This window comes from Mobula birostris, chromosome 24 (genome assembly GCF_030028105.1).
Source record: "Mobula birostris isolate sMobBir1 chromosome 24, sMobBir1.hap1, whole genome shotgun sequence".
In the NCBI taxonomy this organism is placed as follows: domain Eukaryota; kingdom Metazoa; phylum Chordata; class Chondrichthyes; order Myliobatiformes; family Myliobatidae; genus Mobula; species Mobula birostris.
In genome coordinates this window covers 34175855-34197700 of record NC_092393.1, presented here as the reverse complement: position 1 = coordinate 34197700, position 21846 = coordinate 34175855, and the positions used below count along the sequence as shown (strand labels likewise).

Below are 21846 nucleotides of genomic sequence, written 5' to 3'. Positions count from 1 at the left end.
GCTCGGTGCTTAACCCAACACAGATGGAAAGCGTGTATGAAGCCGGTTGGATTCGAACCCAGGACCACTCACCTCGAGGTCTGGTGCGGTGGCCACTACACCACAGGCTTGCTGCTGCCATGTTAGTTTTTGTGTTAAATGCTTTATTGTAGGCTTCTCATTTGTGCTGATCTCATTACTCTTTCTGCAAGATGGAACATAAAAATGATGCATCTAAATCTATTAAATTTAGGAAAAAAAAAGAGTTGAGACTTAACTATGTTCTCTGTTGAAGTAAATGGAATGACTGAACCTATGGCTTGTCTTTGCTGGTGTAGGGTCAGTAGGCAGATCACACAGTGCAACTTGTGGCTCTGGACTTCACAAGGAGTCTAAGAGTCTGGAAATCATGAAGAACACTTCTCAAGAAGCTTAAGATTTCCAAGTTCACACAGGAGTCCTGAGTTTCCTGAAGCAGATGAGGGGAAACGCCAACTGTTCATGAGAAACTGTCAGCATTTCTTATGAAAATCTCGGCCAATAAAAATCCAAATGTGCAATCTCAAGTCTAACTAACACCAGGCACTATGAGATAATCTGCTGCAGAAAGTTATAGCTCAATATGTTTCTCGCCAATAGGTTAAGCTGCTTTGGTGCCTCCATAATTACCTTTCAGTCTGCTGTAAAAGGAAACAGTACTCATCAATAACTAGTTCATCTGGGAATGTTTTATTCCTGTTTGAATGTTCTTTCTTATTTAGTTGACCGCCGTGATGATATTAAAATGGGGGCAAATTTCATTTTCTCAGAATTCTGCCTCTCCACCAGTATTCCAGGCAACAGCTGTGATAAGGGTTTAATCATATGTTTTGTCATTTTCTGGGATTTCAGCCATTAATATTTATGGGAAATGATGGTTCAGACATTAATTGTAGCTTACAGTATGTATATGGCAATAGTTATTCCATTAAACTGGCGCTCAGAATATGTTTTCTATCATTGCTTCATTCCCAGACTCCTTAGAAATACAGCGTGAGCTGTGCTGAGTCAGAAGCCAATAAGGGCCATCCAGTTAGAATTGAACTAATAATTAAAAACAGAGATCAGAAATGCATTAGACTGATTTCAGTTTTCTCCTTGAATGCCAGTGCATTTTTAATATTAGGCTGATTGTTAGGTTCTATTTGATAATACTCTTGTGAGCTGCCATGACTCTCCTTATCACTTTAATGGCACTATGTCGATACAAGTGGTGATTGTAGCTGCTGACATACAGGCGATGGAAGCAGCATGCATGTTTTAAGTTCTGTTTGACATGTAATTGAAGTACTTCCTATCTATATTTTGCGCTTTTCAAAAATAAAGCAAACACCCCTTGAAGAGATCTTGTAGAAACTGTGGACAGATGCTTTCCAGGCACGTACGTCCTGTATGAGAGTTTGCCACACTGCTGGAAAATATTAACGTCACTTAGAACTTTAAAAGAATTTGCTTGTAAGTAGTACCAAGTGACTCCAGTATTAATGTAGCGTAACATGTGTGCTGGTTAAGCTGAACAGGACAGCTGATCAGAGTCTTATCTTTCAGAGGTTCATTTTATGAAAATTATACATGCCCTTTCATTCGGTAATACATCTTAGAGGAACATGTTGTAATTAGCTTGTGTGATTCTTGTCATCCAAGTTTCCAAATATGCTGAATGGCTGAGAAGAATGAAAATTTTGATCAGTGATTTGTTTTTTGGGGTTGTTGCAAGTTGGAAGCCTGAAAGAATTTTCAGAACATTCTGTTTACCTTCATTACAGAATAAGTTAAAAATGGCAAGAAAGCAAGAAGGACTGGGCAGAGTGCAACATCAGGGAAGTAATCACCAGCACAGATGAAAATGTATCTGACAATAATGTGCTTTTAAGATATTTTTAATATCACCAAGAATTTAGTCAAAGGGTGCACAGTTCCATTGCCTCTCCCATATTACAGGTCAGTCAGCATCTGTGGAGAGAGAAACTGATTATAAACATTGACTGTGTTTCTCTGTGCAGGGTTGCTGCCTGGCCTGTTGAGTATTTTCAGACTTTGTTTTTATTTTCTCAGATATCCATCATCAGCAATTTTTTGCTTTTTGACCTTCATCTAGAAGAACAAAGACACCATACTGATTTGTTGCAACACACATAAAAGTTGCTGGTGAACGTAGCAGGCCAGGCAGCATCTATAGGAAGAGGTACAGTCGACATTTCGGGCCGAAACCCTTAGTCAGGACTAACTGAAAGAAGAGCTAGTAAAAGATTTGAGAGGGGGAGGGGGAGATCCGAAATGATAGGAGAAGACAGGAGGGGGAGGGATGGGGCCAAGTGCTGGACAGGTGATTGGCAAAAGGGATATGAGAGGATCATGGGACAGGAGATCTAGGGAGAAAGAAAAGGGGGAGGGGGGAGAAAACAGAGGATGGGCAAGGGGTATAGTGAGGGGGACAGAGGGAGAAAAAGGAGAGAGAGAAAAAAGAATGTGTGCATAAAAATAAATAAATATATATATAACGGATGGGGTACGAGGGGGAGGTGGGGTATTAGCGGAAGTTTGAAAAGTCAATGTTCATGCCATCAGGTTGGAGGCTACCCAGACGGAATATAAGGTGTTGTTCCTCCAACCTGAGTGTGGCTTCATCTTTACAGTAGAGGAGGCCGTGGATAGACATATCAGAATGGGAATGGGACGTGGAATTAAAATGTGTGGCCACTGGGAAATCCTGCTTTCTCTGGCGGACAGAGCGTAGGTGTTCAGCGAAACGATCTCCCAGTCTGCATCGGGTCTCGCCAATATATAGAAGGCCACATCAAGAGCACTGGATGCAGTATATCACCCCAGTCGACTCACAGGTGAAGTGTCACCTCACTTGGAAGGACTGTATCACCCCAGCCGACTCACAGGCCTCCTGTCCCATGATCCTCTCATATCCCTTTTGCCAATCAACTGTCCAGCTCTTGGCTCCATCCCTCCCCCTCCTGTCTTCTCCTATCATTTTGGATCTCCCCCTCCCCCTCCCACTTTCAAATCTCTTACTAGCTCTTCTTTCAGTTAGTCCTGACGAAGGTTCTCGGCCTGAAACGTCGACTGTACCTCTTCCTAGAGATGCTGCCTGGTCTGCTGCGTTCACCAGCAACTTTGATGTGTGTTGCTTGAAATTCCAGCGTCTGCAGATTTCCTCGTGTTTGCATACTGATTTGTTGATGTTTTGTCATTTTTCCATGATTGCTGAATCAAAGTATTAAAATTCCCCTACTTATTTAATGATAGTACCTTAGAAAACAAGAGTAACAAGTCAGCGGGCTGAGCCTGCTTGGTAATGACTTCTCTTTATTTTTCCATTTAGCAACCTCACTTCCTTAACCCTAATTTAACAAAAGTTACCTATCACAGTATTTTCAGTTTTTCATTTGACCTAGCCTCCAGAGCATTATTGGGAGAATACTTCAGATACTCTTTACTTGTTGAGTGATGAATCACTTTTTGCCTCACCCCTAAGCAGCTAATCCCATGGTTTTAAAGTTATGCTCCCCTATTCTGGATAGTTTTCTGTTTTAAAAACAGTTTTTCTCTATCTACCTCATCAAAGCTGTCAATATTTTAACACCTTTTTTAGGTTATTTCTTTATCTTTATTCAAGGAAAGATGAGTCTGTTCTGCACAACCTTTCCATATAGTTTAACCTTTCCATATAGTTTAACCTCTCAAGCTTCAGTATCATTCAGCATGATGCCCCTTGAACGTATGGATTCCAGTTGAAAGTGACTGAGCATTAGCTTCCCAAGGGCAAAAAAGACAGGCAACAAATTGTTGACATGAGTACTGAGAAACTGTGACCAATTTAGAGGAAAAAAAATAGGATTTACAACCTTTCTTCAAAGTGCACTCCTCTACCTTTTTTTTAAAAAAAAGGCTCAGTTATAAATCCTTAATATCAGAGATAATCTTTGTTTCTATCTCCAAGTTCTGAGTTGCCTTAAAGACTGAGTATATACGTTATCTGCAGAAATCACCAAACAGTACAACACTCCGATATAATTTTCTGTTCTGTTTTTATTTTGATTATATACTAAATAAAATGTGATAAATTGTCATTGTGAATGACGAATTTATTAGACAATTAAATATCCTGAAAAGTGATCTAGTTATGATTAAGTATCCTGTTAGGATAACTGATCTTTTGAGAAAACAATCTTACTACTTTTTTACTACTTCATATCTTGGTTTAACAACTGGCATCACTTCGTGTGTTACATCATAAACTTATTCAAATTAAAGCAAATCATTCTCCTGAGGCACAGGAGGTAAGAAAAGTAAACTTCAGTGTAATTTTATGTCTATTTTGATGTGGAATTAGATAAAATTTGCACCACAGAAACAGGCTTTTGAGTCTTAAGCTGCACCTTACATTGTTTTGCTCATCCATGCTATTTCCTCAAAAACATCACATGGTAGCAGAATTCACTTACTATCAGTCTCTGGCAACGATTCCTCTTTAAAAGGCTATTTTGGATTGAGTGTGATTATTGAAGACCTCACTGATAGAAATATATTTTTGCATCATATCTGGTGAGCCTTTCACAATTTTAAAGATGCCTTAATCAACTTGTTTCAAAGAATATTAGAAATACACAGCAAACCAAATTAACAATAGAAAGCCAAATTATCTTTTAAATCCTTGGCATCACTCTATGAAACTCAATTTTTAAGTTTTTCTTTTGATCTAATCAGTCTTGCCTTCCTGTTCATGTACACTAGATGTCTCTGTAAGCATCTCTACAGATCACAAGAAGATGCAGGAACTTACCAAGTTACAGAGGACTGGAATAACAGAAATCCAACATTACGCAAAGTGCAGTACATCAGAATCAGTAGATTTTGAGTCCATTAAGCAGCTGACTCAATCGCCCGAAGTTTCATTGAATTAGTTACAAAGGTATAATAAAAACAAGTTAGTGTTTAGCTGAGTAACAAATTATGTTTATAAATACCATTTATGTTTGTAAATGAAATAAAGAATAAATTAGAACAAACAAATAAACTGTTCTCAGGCTTACAGGTGGGTACAGGTATTGATTATAACCAACGTTTCAATGACAAACTCTGCCATCTTTTTCAGGGATGCTGCCTAGGCATGTCTAGTCTGGTGCTATTTACACCCCCATAGTCCATCTCTCCTGATTTTGTTAGCCCTCATTCAATCAACTTTCTGCTCTTGCACCTTGTTTTCCTCTAGTTTTATTTCAATGGCTTCCTTCACTGGGCAGTCTCAAATATCATTGGTGCAGCACAGTACCAATACTGCTATAAAACTTGAATAAAGAAAAAGATAAAATTGTATCACTTTCCAATAGTTATCGACAGAGTAATTCATCTTGCTATGCTATCTTATTCTTTTGATTGACTGTAAATGAACAGAATTAGTGCATATTCCTAGTGCAGATAGGTGCCATGGCATCTTCGCAAGGGCCTGATATTTTAAAAATCAAAATTAAAAAAACAAAATTATCAAAGATCACTGCTTTTTGAGTCTGCATCTGTCAGCCCAAATGGATAATATAACACAAGCATGCTCAACTGACACTATTTAAATACTGATTGCTCTAAGCACGGTTTAGTGTCTAACAGCCACACAAGTACATGCGACTGACGTTAGTTAAAAACTGTTCAGCAACAGTCTCCTGTCCCAATGAAATGACACAGTGTCCCAAATAAACAGGAATCCTGGCTACTTTCTGGATTTGTTTTTGTTCTTTAGTAGTTGGCCCAAATAAGCAGCTGCCACAATTAATCAATGGCCCAATTGACCAGAATCCACTGTTTATGTTTCATTAGTTTAATTGTGGGTAGTGTTAGGGTGAAAATAAAAGATATTCAATCAAACAAAAGAAGCATTGGAAGTGTTTGTAGAAGGCTACAAGAAAATGGGCATTTCTGACTTGCTGCTAAATCATCTTAGAGACAGTTCTCCAGAACGGAAACCTTCTATAACCCGGGACTGCCTATACTTAGGTTTTAAGTAGTTAATTTGACATTCCACATGTGCAGTTTTCCAACCTTGCAGTTTCATGATATTGTAACTTATCCACAAAGATTAGTAAATTAGTTATGTTTACAGGCCAACAATTAACTGTTGTTCCCATTTTCTTTGTTTATCTTTGAGGGAGTGATGTATTTGATTGATATAATGAATACTTCAAGGTGTTATTAAAGAAACAAGATCTTTTAAAGATAAAAATTGGCTTTATTCATCACAACCTACTCACCCAAACCCATAAGTCTTTGCAATGAATTACAAACCTGGAGGAAACCCATACAGTCATGTGGAGAACGTACATAATCCTTACAGACAGGTGGGAATTTAATCCGATCTGGTGCTGTAAGGCATTACACTAACATCTATGCTACCATGCTGTATTTAGATAATAGTTGTACTTTTCACTTGTTTTGAAGTGATGAATCCTCCAACACAAAATCATATTGTCCTTTTTTCTGGAATGCAAAGCAAAGGTTTCAAAAATAGGACACATAATCTGAGGCTGCTCTCTAAGTAAGTTCTTTCAGGGTCTTTACCTCCCCATTATCCAGAAGATGAAGATACATGATGACTTGATTGTTTGGATTCACAATTGGCTTGCCCATATAAGACCAAAGGTAATGATGGATATATGTAATCTGTCTTAAGGTTTGTGACTAACGGCGTCCTGCAAGAATACATGCTTGGACCTTAGCTGTTTGTAATATATATTAATGTCCCAGATGAAAGCATGAATGGGTGGTTTGGTAAGTTTGCAGACGATACAGAAAGATGGGTGGTGTTGTGGATAGCATAGGGGACAGTCAGTATACAACGGTTTATCGATCAATTGCAGATGTGATCGGAGAAATGGCAGATGGAGCTTAACCTGGCCAAATGTGAAGTGTTGCACTTTAGCTGATCAAATATAAAGGTACACTGTTAATTTTCAGAGAGATCTTGGGGGTCCAGGTCCCCAGCTCTCTGAAAGTGGCCACACAGCTTGAAGGGACGGTCAGGAAGGCATACGGCATATTTGCCTTTATTAGTTGAGGAATTAAGTTCAAGATTTGGGAAGCCATGTGGTAGTTGTATAAAACTCTTGCATCTGAAATACTACATTCAATCCTGGTCGCCCCATTTTGAGAAGGATGTCGAGGCTTTAGAGGAGGTTTGCCAGGATGCTGTTCGGATTATAGGGCACGTACTGTAAAGAGAGCTTGGACTACAAGGAGTTGTTTTGTCTGGAACAGTGGAAGATGAGGGCAGATCTGATACAGAATTTTAAGATAAAGAGAGGCATAGATGGAGGAGAAAGCCGATATATTTTTCTAATGTCAAATACCAGAAGGTGTGGGTTTAAGGTGAGGGGGTGAAGTTCAAAAGAGATGTGTGGTGTAATTTTTTTTACATAGAGAGTGATGGGTACCTGGAATGTGCTGCAAGGGGGTGGTAGTGGCAGCAAATACGATAGAGGAATTCAAGAACAACAGGAATTCTGCAGATGCTGGAAATTCGAGCAACACGCATGAAAGTTGCTGGTGAACGCAGCAGGCCAGGTAGCATCTCTAGGAAGCGGTGCAGTCGACGTTTCAGGCCGTCAGGACAAAGGGTCTCGGCCTGAAACGTCGACTGCACCTCTTCCTAGAGATGCTGCCTGGCCTGCTGCGTTCACCAGCAACTTTTATGTGTGTTGGTTGAAGAATTCAAGAAGCACTTAAATAGGCTCATGAATGTGCAGGAAATGGAAGGATCTGGACATTGTGCAGGCAGAATGGATTAGTTTAAGTGGGTATTTGATTATTAATTTAATTAGTTTGGCAAAATACTGTGCGCCAAAAGGCCAGTTCCTATGCTATACTGTTCTAGGTTAATTGTAGTTGGAGCAAAGGGAAAACCTTCATCACCATCTTTCAGTACTACTACTTCTTAAGCCCATCACCCCTACTGACAGTGGCTCGCCAGAGCCCTCTGTCCTGGGCCAGCTTTTCAAGTCCAGCTGCAGCCCATCTATATGTATTCTAGGCGAAGAGCCTTCCCCTCCCAGGGATGAGGTCTTTGGAACTTCTGTTGGCATTTCTGTGGTACTGTTTTTTTACAGGATGGTTTGCTTGCCCCGTGCTCAAGTGTTCCAATGTTTGCCTACGTTACATTTCTTCACTTGATCTTTTAACTTTAAAGCAAATAAAATTTTTAAAAAATCATTGGATTTGCAATTCGGGGTGCCAATTGAAAAATAATTTGTAGCTAGTGATAATCTATACTTCAATTCACAGTTGTTGTCCTTTTTCACGCCTTATGGTGCTTTGGGCGACATTTTTGCTGTTTCCATAGCATTTGACTTTTTTTATGAGGTCAAGTTGCTAGCTCAACACTCAACCTAACATGGATGAAATGTATGTAAGAAGCTGGCTGGATTTGAACTCTGAACCATTCACTTGAAGTCCAGTGCTGATGCCACTACACCACCAGTTGGCTATCAATTCACAATACACAGATTTAACAACTCTTTCTGAGAAGATAACATGTTGTTTTCTGTGTGAATTTACTTTGGACATAATACTGGATTTGAATTGAATCTTATTTATCCTGCTGTGACAAAATTTGGTCCAGTTTTATTCAGTGGCTGTTGCCAAAATGTTTGTTTGGTTTTTTTATTGTGACAGAAATTCTTGGCAAGTAAAGAAGATTTTGCAATATATGTACTGTGCTCTCTCTTGGGTATTTTAACCATAGTTCAACACATCTATTAAGTGATAAGGCTTTGCCAATGTCTTTTCTAAAATGATCATCAAAATGTTTAATTAATAGTTTGTGATCTGGTTATTCTTTATCAGTGACAAAAAATAACAAATTGAACTGGGAAACTGCTAAATGAAAAACAAAATAACTTGTTCTGATCTCAGAAAATATACTGGGGTCAGTCTGGCTTCATCTCTGTGGTACTAGGATTCCATTTTCCAATCATTGTAGACTTGATATTGAGGGTCTAACTGAGACTCATCTCGGATGAGGTTTAAGGTTATTATTTTTGGTTCTCTTAACGATAATATAATTGGGTGGGATTTAAACAAAGGCACTACTTTCCAAGTTCTGTCACAGCAAAAGGTTGCCAAGTGAGGAAAAATCTGCATTATGTACATCGGGTCTTGGGAACAGCTAGCCAATTACACCCCAAAGTGGAGGAAGAACTTTCAGGATTACAGTGAGAACCTCATACCCAGGAGGACTTATAACCACATCATTAATAGTGCAGGAAGCCTACCACTTCCTAACTTAGCATTCGTCTAATCTGCCAAGCATTTCTTGGGCCTTTGCACAATTGCTCATTGTTAATGCAGAATAGATTATCTGGTCATTTTATTTATTTTTTTTGGCGTATGCCTGCGTGCGTGCGAGTCTATGCGTGTGTGTGTGTGTCTGCATGTGCGTGCGTGCGTCCGTGATGATGTCTTTTTTTCATGGCTTTTACAAGGCACGGAGTGAGAGAGAGAGACTGTGTGGCGTGCCACTTCTCACACAGACATTTTCGCAGTATTTTCCCTTTACTTTACGAGGTCAAGTTGCGATCTCGACACTCAACCCGGCATGGATGGAAAGCGTACTCGGGAGCAGACCCGACTGGTGTCGAACCTGGGAACCTCCGCTCCCAGGTCCAGCACTGATGTCATTGCTCTACCAGTCGGCCCTATCTGGTCATTTTAAAGTCAATGTCTTGGATGCAGGGTGATCCCAGTTCTGTAGGTTCTGAGGTTACTGATGTGTAGGACCTCCAGAGTTTGAGTGATGGATCAAGTGGCAGGTTTTGTCAGTGCTCATTTGGGTGGTAATGCATTTCCTGCACCATTTATGTGAACTGTTGTACACCGTAAGGTCATCACTACCAGTCTGAATGCTCTTATTCTACTTCTGGTTGATATTGGTCCCTGATATGTCAAAACATACTCTGGCGTAATATTCCCTTATTTCCAGGTTTTCTTTTAATCGCAGTTACACTTTCTGTTAGCTCGTTTTTACCATAATCAGGCCACTGACTGGTGTGTTCACTGACAGATGGAATTGTTCATTCATTGTACTGTAGAACAGTTTGGTACCCCTTGATCTACATTCTGAGAACAAAGTTTAAATTTTGCATGGTTTACATTTATCACTGGGGCAGTTTTATGGTTGAAGTCTATTGAGAAAACACTTTCCAAGTAGGACTTCTGTGTTCATTGCTTTTCAACTAAACTGAAACCCTTAACCCCTATATAAGATATAAATGACTTTAGCCATTTTTTTCTCATGATCTGCTTGATCCTTTACTGCAATAAATTTGCTTCAGGGAGAAATTATGTAAATCAGTTAAAAATGGAAAAATCAAATAATAGGAAGAAATTTAATGCATATGTGTTTAGCATTTATATTATTACACTGTAGAACTATTTTCCTTTTTCAGACAACAGGAAAGTTTAAAGTTGCCTCAAAGTCTGACAGTGTTCTTTGCCATAGTCTATATCAGTGGTCACCAACCACCGGGCTGCAAAGTATGTGCTACTGTGCCGCGAGGAAACGATATGATTTGGTGATATGAAATGATATGGGTCAGCTGCACCTTTCCTCATTCTCTGTCACGCACTGTTGAACTTCAAATAACCTACCAAATCATACCAAATAACACATAAAACCTAAAATAACGCTAACATATAGTAAAAGCAGGAATGATATGATAAATACATAGCCTATATAAAGTAGAAATAATGTATGTACAGTGTAGTTTCACTTAACAGAATCGGGAAGATTAAGCCAAAACCGATTTGTAGAAAAAAAAAATCGGCACGTACACACAGGTGCCTGTGCAAGGCTTCATGGTCATGGTAGTCTTTTTCGGGTAAACACAAGTGTCCCGTATTTGACTGCTACTTTTGTCCCTTATTTGGGAGTGAGAAAGTTGGCAACCCTACTTGAACCCCCCCCCGTCGGCCGGTCTGCTGTGCAAAAAAGGTTGAGGACCCCTTGCCTATATGACATGATTTATGATTTGGGCTGGATCATCTGACTTGCAGACTGGCATTATAGGGGTAAATGCTGGTACTTATCTTTTTTTTTGCAGTTGGTAGGTAGTCACATTGATAAAGTTGTTTGTCTGAATCCGAAGTAGCCACGTTCCAACTGCCATTCACTGACAAAGCCTTCACTTTGCCACCAGGGAGCAAACATTTCCTGATCTCTGTAATCTTTGGGTAGTGCAGCTGAGAATTCTCCATGCAGTTGGACAACTGGACAGCAGTAGTACTGAGCCTGGGTGTAAGCTCTCTTATTTGATCTGGGATTCATAAGGTTGAGGGGTTGAGAGGGTGGGGTGGAAACTAAGTTCAATTCACATGTCCATTGAATCATTTGCCCAAAATGAGGAGATTTTATTGAACAATTAAATGAAGGCAGAAGTTATCCAGTTTTCTTTATTCCATAAAAAATTTAAAAAAATCTCAAACTCGACTTCCTTCCAAATGATTGACATGAAGTTCAAAGTGATATTTTTCGACTGTGTCCATTTTTTGGTGAACACAAGCTTGAGGCCATACCCCATCTATAAAAGTGTATAGCAGGAAACATCAGCAGGGTTTACATGCAAATTAACTGAAGTAATATCATCAGTGCAAACGAGTGGTTTACGAGTTCTCCTAAAATGTTGATTAATTCTTTCAGGTGTGTTTCATAGTTCAGCCTGTCAAATTCAGTAGGAAATTCAGCAGGTTACTGGAGATTCCTGGATGAGCATCAGGGAGAACAGTCTTCTGGCTACATTATAGAGACCACTTCTTTTTTTATTATTAGGACCGCTTTTTACGTTGTATGCCAATGACTTGGATAATAGAATTGATGGCTTTGTGGCACAGTTTGTGGATGATACAAAGATAATGGAGGGACCAGTAATTTTGAGGCAGTAGAGAGGCTACAGAAAGCCTTAGACAGATCAGGAGAATGGGCAAAGAAGTGGCAGATGGTGTACAGTACTGGGAGGTGTATTGTCATGCACTTTGGTAGATGTAATACAAGGGTAGTCTATTTTATAAATGGAGAGAAAATTCAAAAATCTGAGGTGCAAAGGGACTTGGGAGTCCTTGTGCAGGATTCCCGAAAGGTTAGTTTGCAGGTGGTGAGGGCGGCAAATACTCTGTTAGCATTGATTTCGAGAGAGCTAGAAAATAAAATCAAGGATGTTGTGGTGAGGCTTTATAAAGCACTGGTGAGGCCTTACTTGTATTGTGAGCAGTTTTAGATCTGTTATCAAAGAAAGAGTGTGCTGACATTAGAGAGGGTTCAGAAAAATGATTCCAGGATTGAAAGGCTTGTCATACGAAGAGCATTTGATCGCTCTGGGCCTGTACTCACTGGAATTCAGAAGAATGGAGAGGAGAAATTTCTTCAGCCAAAGAGTTGTGAATCTGTGAATTTTTTTGCCACAGACAGCAATTAGGCCAAGGCATAGGGTATATTTTAAGGTAGGGGTTGATAGATTCTTGATTAGTCAGGGCGTGAAGGGATATAGGGAGAAGGCAGGGAATTGGGGCTGAGAGGAAAATTGGATCAGCCATAATGAAATGGCAGAGCATATTTGATGGGCCAAATGGCTTAATTCTGCTCCTATATTTTATGGTCTTAAGGTCTAACTCAATGTCTGGATTACTCAAATATGTCATTTTTTCTGGAATTAATTATTGGTCTTACATTGTTCAACGTATTGATTTTGCTGAGAAGGCATTTAATGCATTGCTGAATATATACATAACTTTCCATCCGAAGTTTTTCTTTGTCCTAATAGTAAAACAATCTGTATTACAATTTAGTGAATATTCATTCACTTTTCAAATTGAAAAACCAAATAAATTCAGAGTTTTCTTAAAATATACATTGACAAAGAGAAAAACAGTTATTGTTCATTGACAACATTGACAAATATAATATTGCAATATACGGTAAATTTCATTTTCCTTTCAGAAAATTTCAGTCTCTATGATAGTGCACCTTGTGTTACATAAATTGATTAATCTTGTGAATTGCTGATTTTAGAATGAAGACTCTTTGATAATATTGGATAATTTTGTTATTCACTCTGTATGAAAACACACTTGAATATTGTATGGCCTGAGCTAAGCTGTTTCTCGTCTGTCCCTGGAGGTGTACAGGAGATGAGTTATTAATGAATTGGCTGGAGATCATTGTTAGTTATAGCCAAAAATTCAAGAGTTAAAAGGTTGAACAATACATTGGCTGGTCATATAGCTGTTTTTTCAAATTTTAAAAAGATTGTTCATATTTCTTCTTTATTTATTTTGGTCTTGGGCTTAGTATATACTAACTCGATGCCAAATAACAGAAGTACTTAATTGTGGAATGTATTTCATTGAAAAGACTGTAAAATGTTTTTCAAAATTTCATTTGTCCTTTTTTTAACATATTCAGGTTTGTTGAAATATTGATGAATGGATTTCAGAAATGCGTTTCCAGCCAACAATTTATTTTTTCCTTTCCACCTCCAGTTAAATGTGATGATTCGGGCATCTCTGCAGAGGCTCCAAGAACATATTAACCAGCTGAAAGATTCTTTGTTGCGAAGTTTGTCAAACCGCCAAATGTATCCTTTTAAAAGCTTTCCCTTTTCATTGAAATGCAGATCCAATTTATTGAAATGTTCTGAAATATGAAGTTTTTTTTATTAAGGGAGTGGCAAAATATAATTAAATAATTTTTGTAAACCTGTCTTAAAGAATTTTTAATTTTAAAACATAAAAATAATTAATTGCCTCTGTTTATATGCAAATTTCAATGAAGGTTTTTTAAGCCTCGTTCTTTCTGTTGATGGTCAAGTGTCAGAAAAGTTAATGACAAGCTGATATCTGATCTTTTTAATTAAGCATACTTGCATTATAGATGTATAATTGTAAGTTTGTAAATTAATACAAAATTAACAGATGCTCAGACATTCGAGAAGCATAAATGGACAAAATACACTGTGAGACTATGTTACTGCCAGATACATTTGCTTGAGGTTTGGATTTCACTTGACATACAAATTCAGAGCTGGAGTGGGCCATTCAGTCACTCTAGGGTGCTCCATTTTGTAATGCCAGATTGAATAAATAAACAGAATTAGTCTCTGTCACAAAAGGTCAATAACTAGAGGCTATAGATTTAAGATATACAGCTCATATGTATGGTATGATGTATTATTTTGATGGGATTATGCTTTTAAATTTTTACTGCCTGAAAAAGCAAGGAAATTAGGTTCAATAATACATTTCAATGGATTTGAATAAAATCTACCAGAGAATATTTTAAGTTTTTTGAGGAAGTAACAGGGGAATGGAATTATCAACACACATAAAATGCTGGAGGAACTCAGAAGGCCAGGCAGTATCTATGGAAAAGAGAACAGTTGACACTTCGGGCTGAGAGCCTTCATCAGAACTGGAGAAAAAAAGACAAGGAGTCAGAGTGAGAAAGTCGGGGGAGGGGACGGGAGGAGGAAACACAAGGTGATGGTTGAAATCGGGAGGGGTGAAGTAATGAGATGGGAAGTTGATTATCGAAAGAGATACAGAACTGGAGAAGAGGGAATCTGATGGGAGAGGACGGAAGCCCATGGAAGAAAACAAAGGGGGAGAAGCACCAGAGGGAGGTGATTGGCAGGTAAGGAGTTAAGGTGAGAGAGGGAAATGGGAATGGTGAGGTCGGGGGGTGGGGGGAAACATTACCAAAAGTTTGAGAAATCAATGTTATGCCATCAGGTTGGAGGCAACCCAGACGGAATCTCATTGGGAGATTCTGCTTTTTCTGTAGGTGCTCAGCGAAGCAGTCTCCTAATCTATGTCGGGTCTCCCTGATATACAGGAGGCCACACCAGGAGCACCGGATACAGTAGATGACGCCAACAGTCTCACAGGTGAAGTGTCGCCTCATCTGGAAGGACTGTTTGGGGCCCTGAATGGTAGTGAGGGAGGAGGTGTAGGGGCAAGTGTAGCACTTGTTTCGCTTGCAAGAATAAGTGCCAGCAGGGAGATCAATGGGGAAGGACAAATGGACAAGAGAGTCACGTAGTGAGAGATCCCTGTGGAAAGCAGAAATTGGGGAGGGGTGTTAGTGGAGGGTAAGATGTGCTTGCAGTGGGATCCCTCTGGAGATGGCAGAAGTTACAGAAAACTATGTGCTGGAACGGAGGCTGATGGAGTGGTAGGTGAGGACAAGAAAATTCCTACACGTGGTGGAGTGCTGGGAGAATTGGGTGAGGGTATTTGTGTACAAAATGGAAGAGTTGTGGTTGAGTGCAGTGTTGATGGTGAAGGAATGGAATTATTTTGAGTAACTTTTAAAAAGCCAGAATGGGTAAAATAGAATGAATGGCTTTCTTTTATGCTGTATAAAGCTATGGTTTTATCACATTCTTTAATGATACGTATTCAGTACACAGCTTGAAGCAGACAAACGTCAAAACATGGTGGATGATTTGTTAACAAGAGAGCGACAACTTCAAACATCCTTCAAGAAAGATGACACGGAACCTGCCATAATGAGGTATGATGTGAATTGAATATGAAGTTTAAAAAAATTATCTTGTGAAGCACAGTGATTCAAATTGAGAAATCAAGATGTAGAAATCAGTCCAGAAGGCTGCACCAAGTCTAGACAGGAAATGAGGCACTGCTCCTCTGGGTTGAGTTGGCCCTCACTGACCACAGACCAGAGGCCACAGACCAGTAGGTTATATTGGGATGGATATTAAAGTGGCAGGCGATAGGAAGCCCAGGGTAGACCCTGTACACTGAATGCAGGTGTTCCGAAAAGCAATCACCTGCTTACTTTTGGTTTTTCTGTTGTAGAGGAGTCCATATTGTGAAGAGAAATGCAGTACACTAGATTGGAAGAAGTACGAGCGAATCACTGCTTCACCTGGAAATATTATTTGGGTCACTGGTTGTTACAAGGAAAGAGATGAATGTTCAAAAGAGGACAGGTTAGAGTATAAAAGAGAGAACAAATCAAGTCAGTTAATATCATGGTAGTTAGGGGTGTCATGTTCTAGGGAGAAGGCAGGAAAATGAAATTGAGATGGAAAATAAATCAGCATGATTGAATGGCGGAGCAGACTCAATAGGTGAAATGGCCAAGTTCTCCTCCTATGTCTTGTGGTCTTATGGTTAATGTCATGTCAGTAATTGGTAATGATTAATTCTAGAAAGTTTGATTGGCCAGAGGAAGGTAGCCAGACGTCCTGTAAGTATTGAAGAAGGGTAAAAGGGTCTACAGTTTAGGGAAAAGTCTCCTGACCAAGGTAGTGGGCATGGAGGCAGATGGTCAGAAGAATTCAACACCAGTGTGTTCAGAACACATTGATATGGAGTCATTGGGGACATAGCTAAGGAGAAGAGAGGGATGCTCAGAAGGGATGGTAAACATAATGGGGTGGGACTGGTGGAAGAGTTGTGATCTGAAGGTAGTGAAAGGACTGAAACATTATTGAAACTGTTGGAATTTAATATTCTTGATGTCTGAATTGGAGAGAAAAGGCATATTGCAGCACCAAAGAAGAAAGTGTAACTGTGGATGGTACTGCCTTTGAGACAGAGTGAGTCAGTGTTGTTGAATACCATGCTTGTGCTGACACATGGAATTGAGCGTGGATCTAACGATGCAAAGAGATTGGTGCTTTGAGAGATGTTAGATTGTTTGAGCATTCCTGTGATCCTGGTGGGTCTGATTTGAGAAGGATGGAATGTCAGGTGAACTTCAATTCCATTTTCAAATAATTTTGCACTGATGACAAGTCTTGCACTTAAGTTATACACATTGTGATGTCAGCCCTGTGCACCTTGGAAAATTAGATCACATTGCTCTGTGATGCAAAGGTTGTTGGCCCTTTAAGAACAACTAGGCTTGATTTTCAGAACCAGAATGTAAAGGAGTCTCACTGTGGATACCCAAAATTTGCATTGGGAGCCCATCTTAGGAAGGTCTCCATAATGTTTTACCTGCTCCTCTTGGGGCTTTTCTTCCAGCTGACAGACTCTGGCTGGCACCTCTGCCTCTAGGCTTCATTCTCCCTTGCTGTCCCTAAACTTTGTTCTGTCTTATCTTCAATTCCCATTTCCTTTTGACCCCTCCAGGTCTTGAGCCTTGTATCACAATCTTGACTTTGTTCAATATACGGTATGGACTTGCCTCCTACTTTCCTTCACCTATTTTACTGCGGCGCTGTGCAGGAAGAGAAGTGTGTGAGATCCTCAACTGGCATCTGACAACATGGGGCCTAGGACATTACTGAAGGTGCCAGCCAGAGTTTGTCAGCTGAAAGAAAATGTCTACTGTGAGGCAATTGATGGATTGATGCACCTTTGTGGATATTGAAGGATAGCTAGATCAATACTTTCAACTTAGAGATTTATTTTAGAAACATTGTTGTCACATTAACGTTTAAATAATTCTGCCCTTTCCTAAGATAAGGTATAATATTTAGAAACCTGTAGTACTTTTTTTGTATAGTCTGACCAGTACAGAGCATGGTACTCAGACCAAGAGTGAAAATTCAGAATGAATGAGGGAAAAACTTCATTTTTTGTAGAATACATTTTATGCAGTCTAAGTAACTCAGGTAGCTTCACAGCACATAGTTGACATCTGAAGTATTCTACTATTGTTTGTTATTTCAGTCTGAGTAGTTTAGAACAGGAAATGTATGAGAGATGATGGAATAGTTGTGATGAGGTGAGTTGGTGCTCTTATGGGAAAGTTAGGTAAGTACAAAGGGAGAATGGAATAGAAATGTAGGTTGAGATAAAAGTAGGTGAGAGGAGACTTGTGTGCTACAAAACCACTAACATGGGCTTCTTCAGTTGAATGGCCTTTCTGAGCTTTTAATCTTACCTAATTCTGCAAATGTGGCAGCCAGTTAATCAAGTACAGATTAAGCAGTTAGGTAAAAAAAAATGATTAATCTTTTTAACATGCTGTTGAAAGAAAGGTGCAGTTATTAAGGACATCAAGAGACCATGCAGTATTTATCAACTAGTTCCATATGTCCACCAAAATTGGAAATTGTTACAAGGACGTGACCGTTCTTTTAGCATTGCGCACTTTGTAAAAGAAGAAGTACACATGATTGATTTAAGGCTGTAAAACAATTTTGGAAGTTTATAAGTTATATGCTCAAAGTTAATGGACTAAGTAAGGCATAAATGCACAGTTTTTGCTATTCGCAATCTATAGATAAAAGAAATTCGCAGCTTTATAGTTAATTAAATCAGTTACCCACTGAAGCCCATGGAATTACGGGAAGTTATGTACGTGGATAGAGTGTTGGCTGATTGGCAGGAAACAGAGAGTGGGAATAAAGGGATCCCATTCTGGTTGGCTGCCGGTTACCAGTGGTATTCCACAGGGATCCATGTTGGGGCCGCTTCTTTTTACGTTGTACATTAACGATTTGGATTATGGAATAGATGGCTTTGTGCTAAGTTTGCTGATGATACAAAGATAGGTGGAGGGGCCGGTAGTGCTGAGGAAACAGAGAGTCTGCAGAGAGACTTGGATAGATTGGAAGAATGGCAAAGAAGTGGCAAATGAAACGCTGTTGGAAAGTGTATGGTTATGCACTTTGGTAGAAGCAGTAAGAGGGCAGACTATTATTTAAATGGGGAGATAATTCAAAGTTCTGAGATGCAACGGGACTTGGGGGTCCTCGTGCAGGATACCCTTAAGGTTAACCTCCAGGTTGAGTCAGTGGTGAAGAAGGCGAATGCAATGTTGGCATTCATTTCTAGAGGAATAGAGTATAGGAGCAGGGATGTGATGTTGAGGCTTTATAAGGCTTTGGTAAGACCTCACTTGGAATACTGTGTGCGGTTTTGGTCTCCTTATTTAAGAAAGGATGTGCTAACGTTGGAGAGGGTTCAGAAAAGATTCACTAGGATGATTCTGGGAATGAGAGGGTTAACATATGAGGAACATTTGTCTGCTCTTGGACTGTACTCCTCGGAGTTTAGAAGAATGAGGGGGGACCTCATAGAAACATTTCGAATGTTGAAAGGCATGGACAGAGTAGATGTGGCAAAGTTGTTTCCCATGATGGGGGAGTCTAGTACGAGAGGGCATGACTTAAGGATTGAAGGGCGCCCATTCAGAACAGAGATGCGAAGAAATTTTTTTATCCAGAGGGTGGTGAATCTATGGAATTTGTTGTCATGGGCGGCAGTGGAGTTCAAGTCACTGGGTGTATTTAAGGCAGAGATTGATGGGTACAGGTTTCCCCTGCCTCTGAAGGTAGAGTGTTCCTATGAAATGGTTTGTAAGCCGGAATGTTGTGAAGCGAAGAAGCAATTACCATTAATTTATATGGGAAAAATTTGTGAGCGTTTGCAGACCAATAAATAACCTACCAAATCATGCCAAATAACACATAAAACCTAAAATAACAGTAACATATAGTAAAAACAGGAATGATATGATGAATACACAGCCTATATAAAGTAGAAATACTATTTCCACAATCATTGCCACACTGTTTTCCGTAGCGAAAATCTCACGCAAGCACTTTCGGCAGAAACACGGCACAAGTGCCGTTGGCAAAAACACAGCGCCTACGCTCTCCAGTAACCTTTAAGCTATGAAGCTGCCGAATCATACCAAATAACACGTAATAATACACAGCCGATATAAAGCGTGCAAGCCAGCTAGCTGGAGTGTTTGCTGACATCTTCAACTGCTCCTTGCTTCAGTCTAAGATCCCCTCGTCTTTTAAGAAGGCAACGATAATCCCAGTGCTGAAGAAGAGCAAGGTGGCATGCCTGAATGACTATCGACCTGTGGCTCTGACATCAATTGCTATGAAGTGCTTCGAGCGATTGGTTATGGCACACATCAACCACAGCCTACCGGACAACCTCGATGCTTTGCCATTGGCCTACTGGAGCAACAGGTCAACGGCAGATGCCATCTCTCTGGCCCTACATTCCTTCTTAGAACACCTGGAGAACAAAGACGCATACATAAGGCTCCTTTTCATTGACTACAGCTCTGCCTTTAATACCATCATTCCAAATAAACTGATTCCTAAGCTCCGGAACCTGGGCCTTAGCACTCAGATCTGCAGCTGGATCTTCAACTTCCTCCCAGACAGGACCAAGACTGTGAAAATAGGGGACAAGCTCTCCTCTACAATCACTCTCAGCACCGGTGCCCCACAAGGATGTTTACTCAGCTCCCTGCTGTACCCACTGTACACCCATGATTGTGTAGCCAAGTTTCCATCAAACTCAATATATAGGTTTGCTGATGACACAACAATTGTAGGCTGTATCTTGGGTAATGATGAGTTTCAGTACAGAGAGGAAATTAAGAACCTGGTGGCATGGTGCGAAGACGATAACCTATCCCTCAACGTCAGCAAGACGAAGGAATTGGTTGTTGACTTCAGAAGGAGTAGCGGACCGCACGACCCAATTTACATCGGTGGTGCGGAAGTGGAACAGGTCAAAAGCTGTAAGTTCCTCGGGGTCAATATCACAAATGACCTGACTTGGTCCAACCAAGCAGAGTTCACTGCCAAGAAGACCCACCAGCGCCTTTACTTCCTGAGAAAACTAAAGAAATTTGGCCTGTCCCCTAAAACCCTCACTAATTTTTATAGATGCACTGTAGAAAACATTCTTCTAGAGTGCATCACAACCTGGTATGGAAGTTGTCCTGTCCAAGATCGAAAGAAGCTGCAGAAGATTGTGAACACGGTGCAGCACATCACACAAACCAATTTTCCGTCCGTGGACTCACTTTACACCGCACACTGTCGGAGCAGTGCTGCCAGGATAATCAAGGACAAGACCCACCCAGCCAACACACTTTTCGTCCCTCTTCCGTCCGGGAGAAGGTTCAGGAGCTTGAAGACTCGTACGGCCAGATTTCGGAACAGCTTCTTTCCAACTGTGATAAGACTGCTGAACGGATCCTGACCCGGATCTGGGCTGTATCCTCCAAATATCCAGACCTGCCTCTCGGTTCTTTTGCACTACCTTACTTCCCATTTTTCTATTTTCTATTTATGATTTATAATTTAATTTTTTAATATTTACTAATTTTAACTATTTTTAATATTTTTAATATTTAATATTTGTAATCCAGGGAGTGGGAAGCGCAGAATCAAATATCGCTGTGATGATTGTACGTTCTAGTATCAATTGTTTGGCGAGAATAAAGTATAAGTATGAAGTAGAAATAATGTATATACAGTGTAGTATCACTTACCGGAATTGGGACAGCGCCGAGCACACTGATGATGGTGTGTTAGGCTGAGTCGTTGGAGGTTGGGGTGGTGCAGTGGCCCCCACCCTCTGGGCAGTGAACCGATACCAATCCGCGAAGCATGGAATCGGCAATCGGCAATCATCTCTGATCTGGGCCGACGTATGTGTGCCGGGCAGCACCTAATTAATTAGCTTGTTTATTCTGGCTTTTTTTTCTTAAACATGTGCTGGATGCGTCCCAGCTACCGCTGTATTCTTTGCGGATCGGTATCTATCCGCGGCTCAGGGGTTGTGGTGGTGGGACACTGGGGTGTCGTCTGTTTCCATCAGGGCAGGCAAGTCATCTTCTTCTATGTCTGCCTGCCTCGATGTCGAAGGTTGAGGTTCGTCGTCTGCTGTGGCTGATACGTAAGGCTTGAAAAACGACAGTATGCTTGACTGCTTAGCCTCAGGCATTTTTAGATCATACAGTTCTTTGTAAGCACGCAAACCATCCTGCAAATATGCCCTAAACCGACGTACCCTTTCAAAGTTAAAGTCGTACCTTATCAT

At 40.2% G+C, this 21846-nt stretch overlaps 1 protein-coding gene across 1 annotated transcript in view; it reads left to right on the top strand.

The window, feature by feature from the left end:
• Window positions 1-21846, top strand: part of stx8 (syntaxin 8) — a 192353-nt gene that overhangs the window by 14961 nt on the left and 155546 nt on the right. The window contains exons 3-4 of the mRNA XM_072242295.1: window positions 13546-13640; window positions 15467-15577. Of these exons, the coding sequence (XP_072098396.1) occupies window positions 13546-13640; window positions 15467-15577 (206 nt within the window). The remainder of the gene's footprint in view (window positions 1-13545; window positions 13641-15466; window positions 15578-21846) is intronic.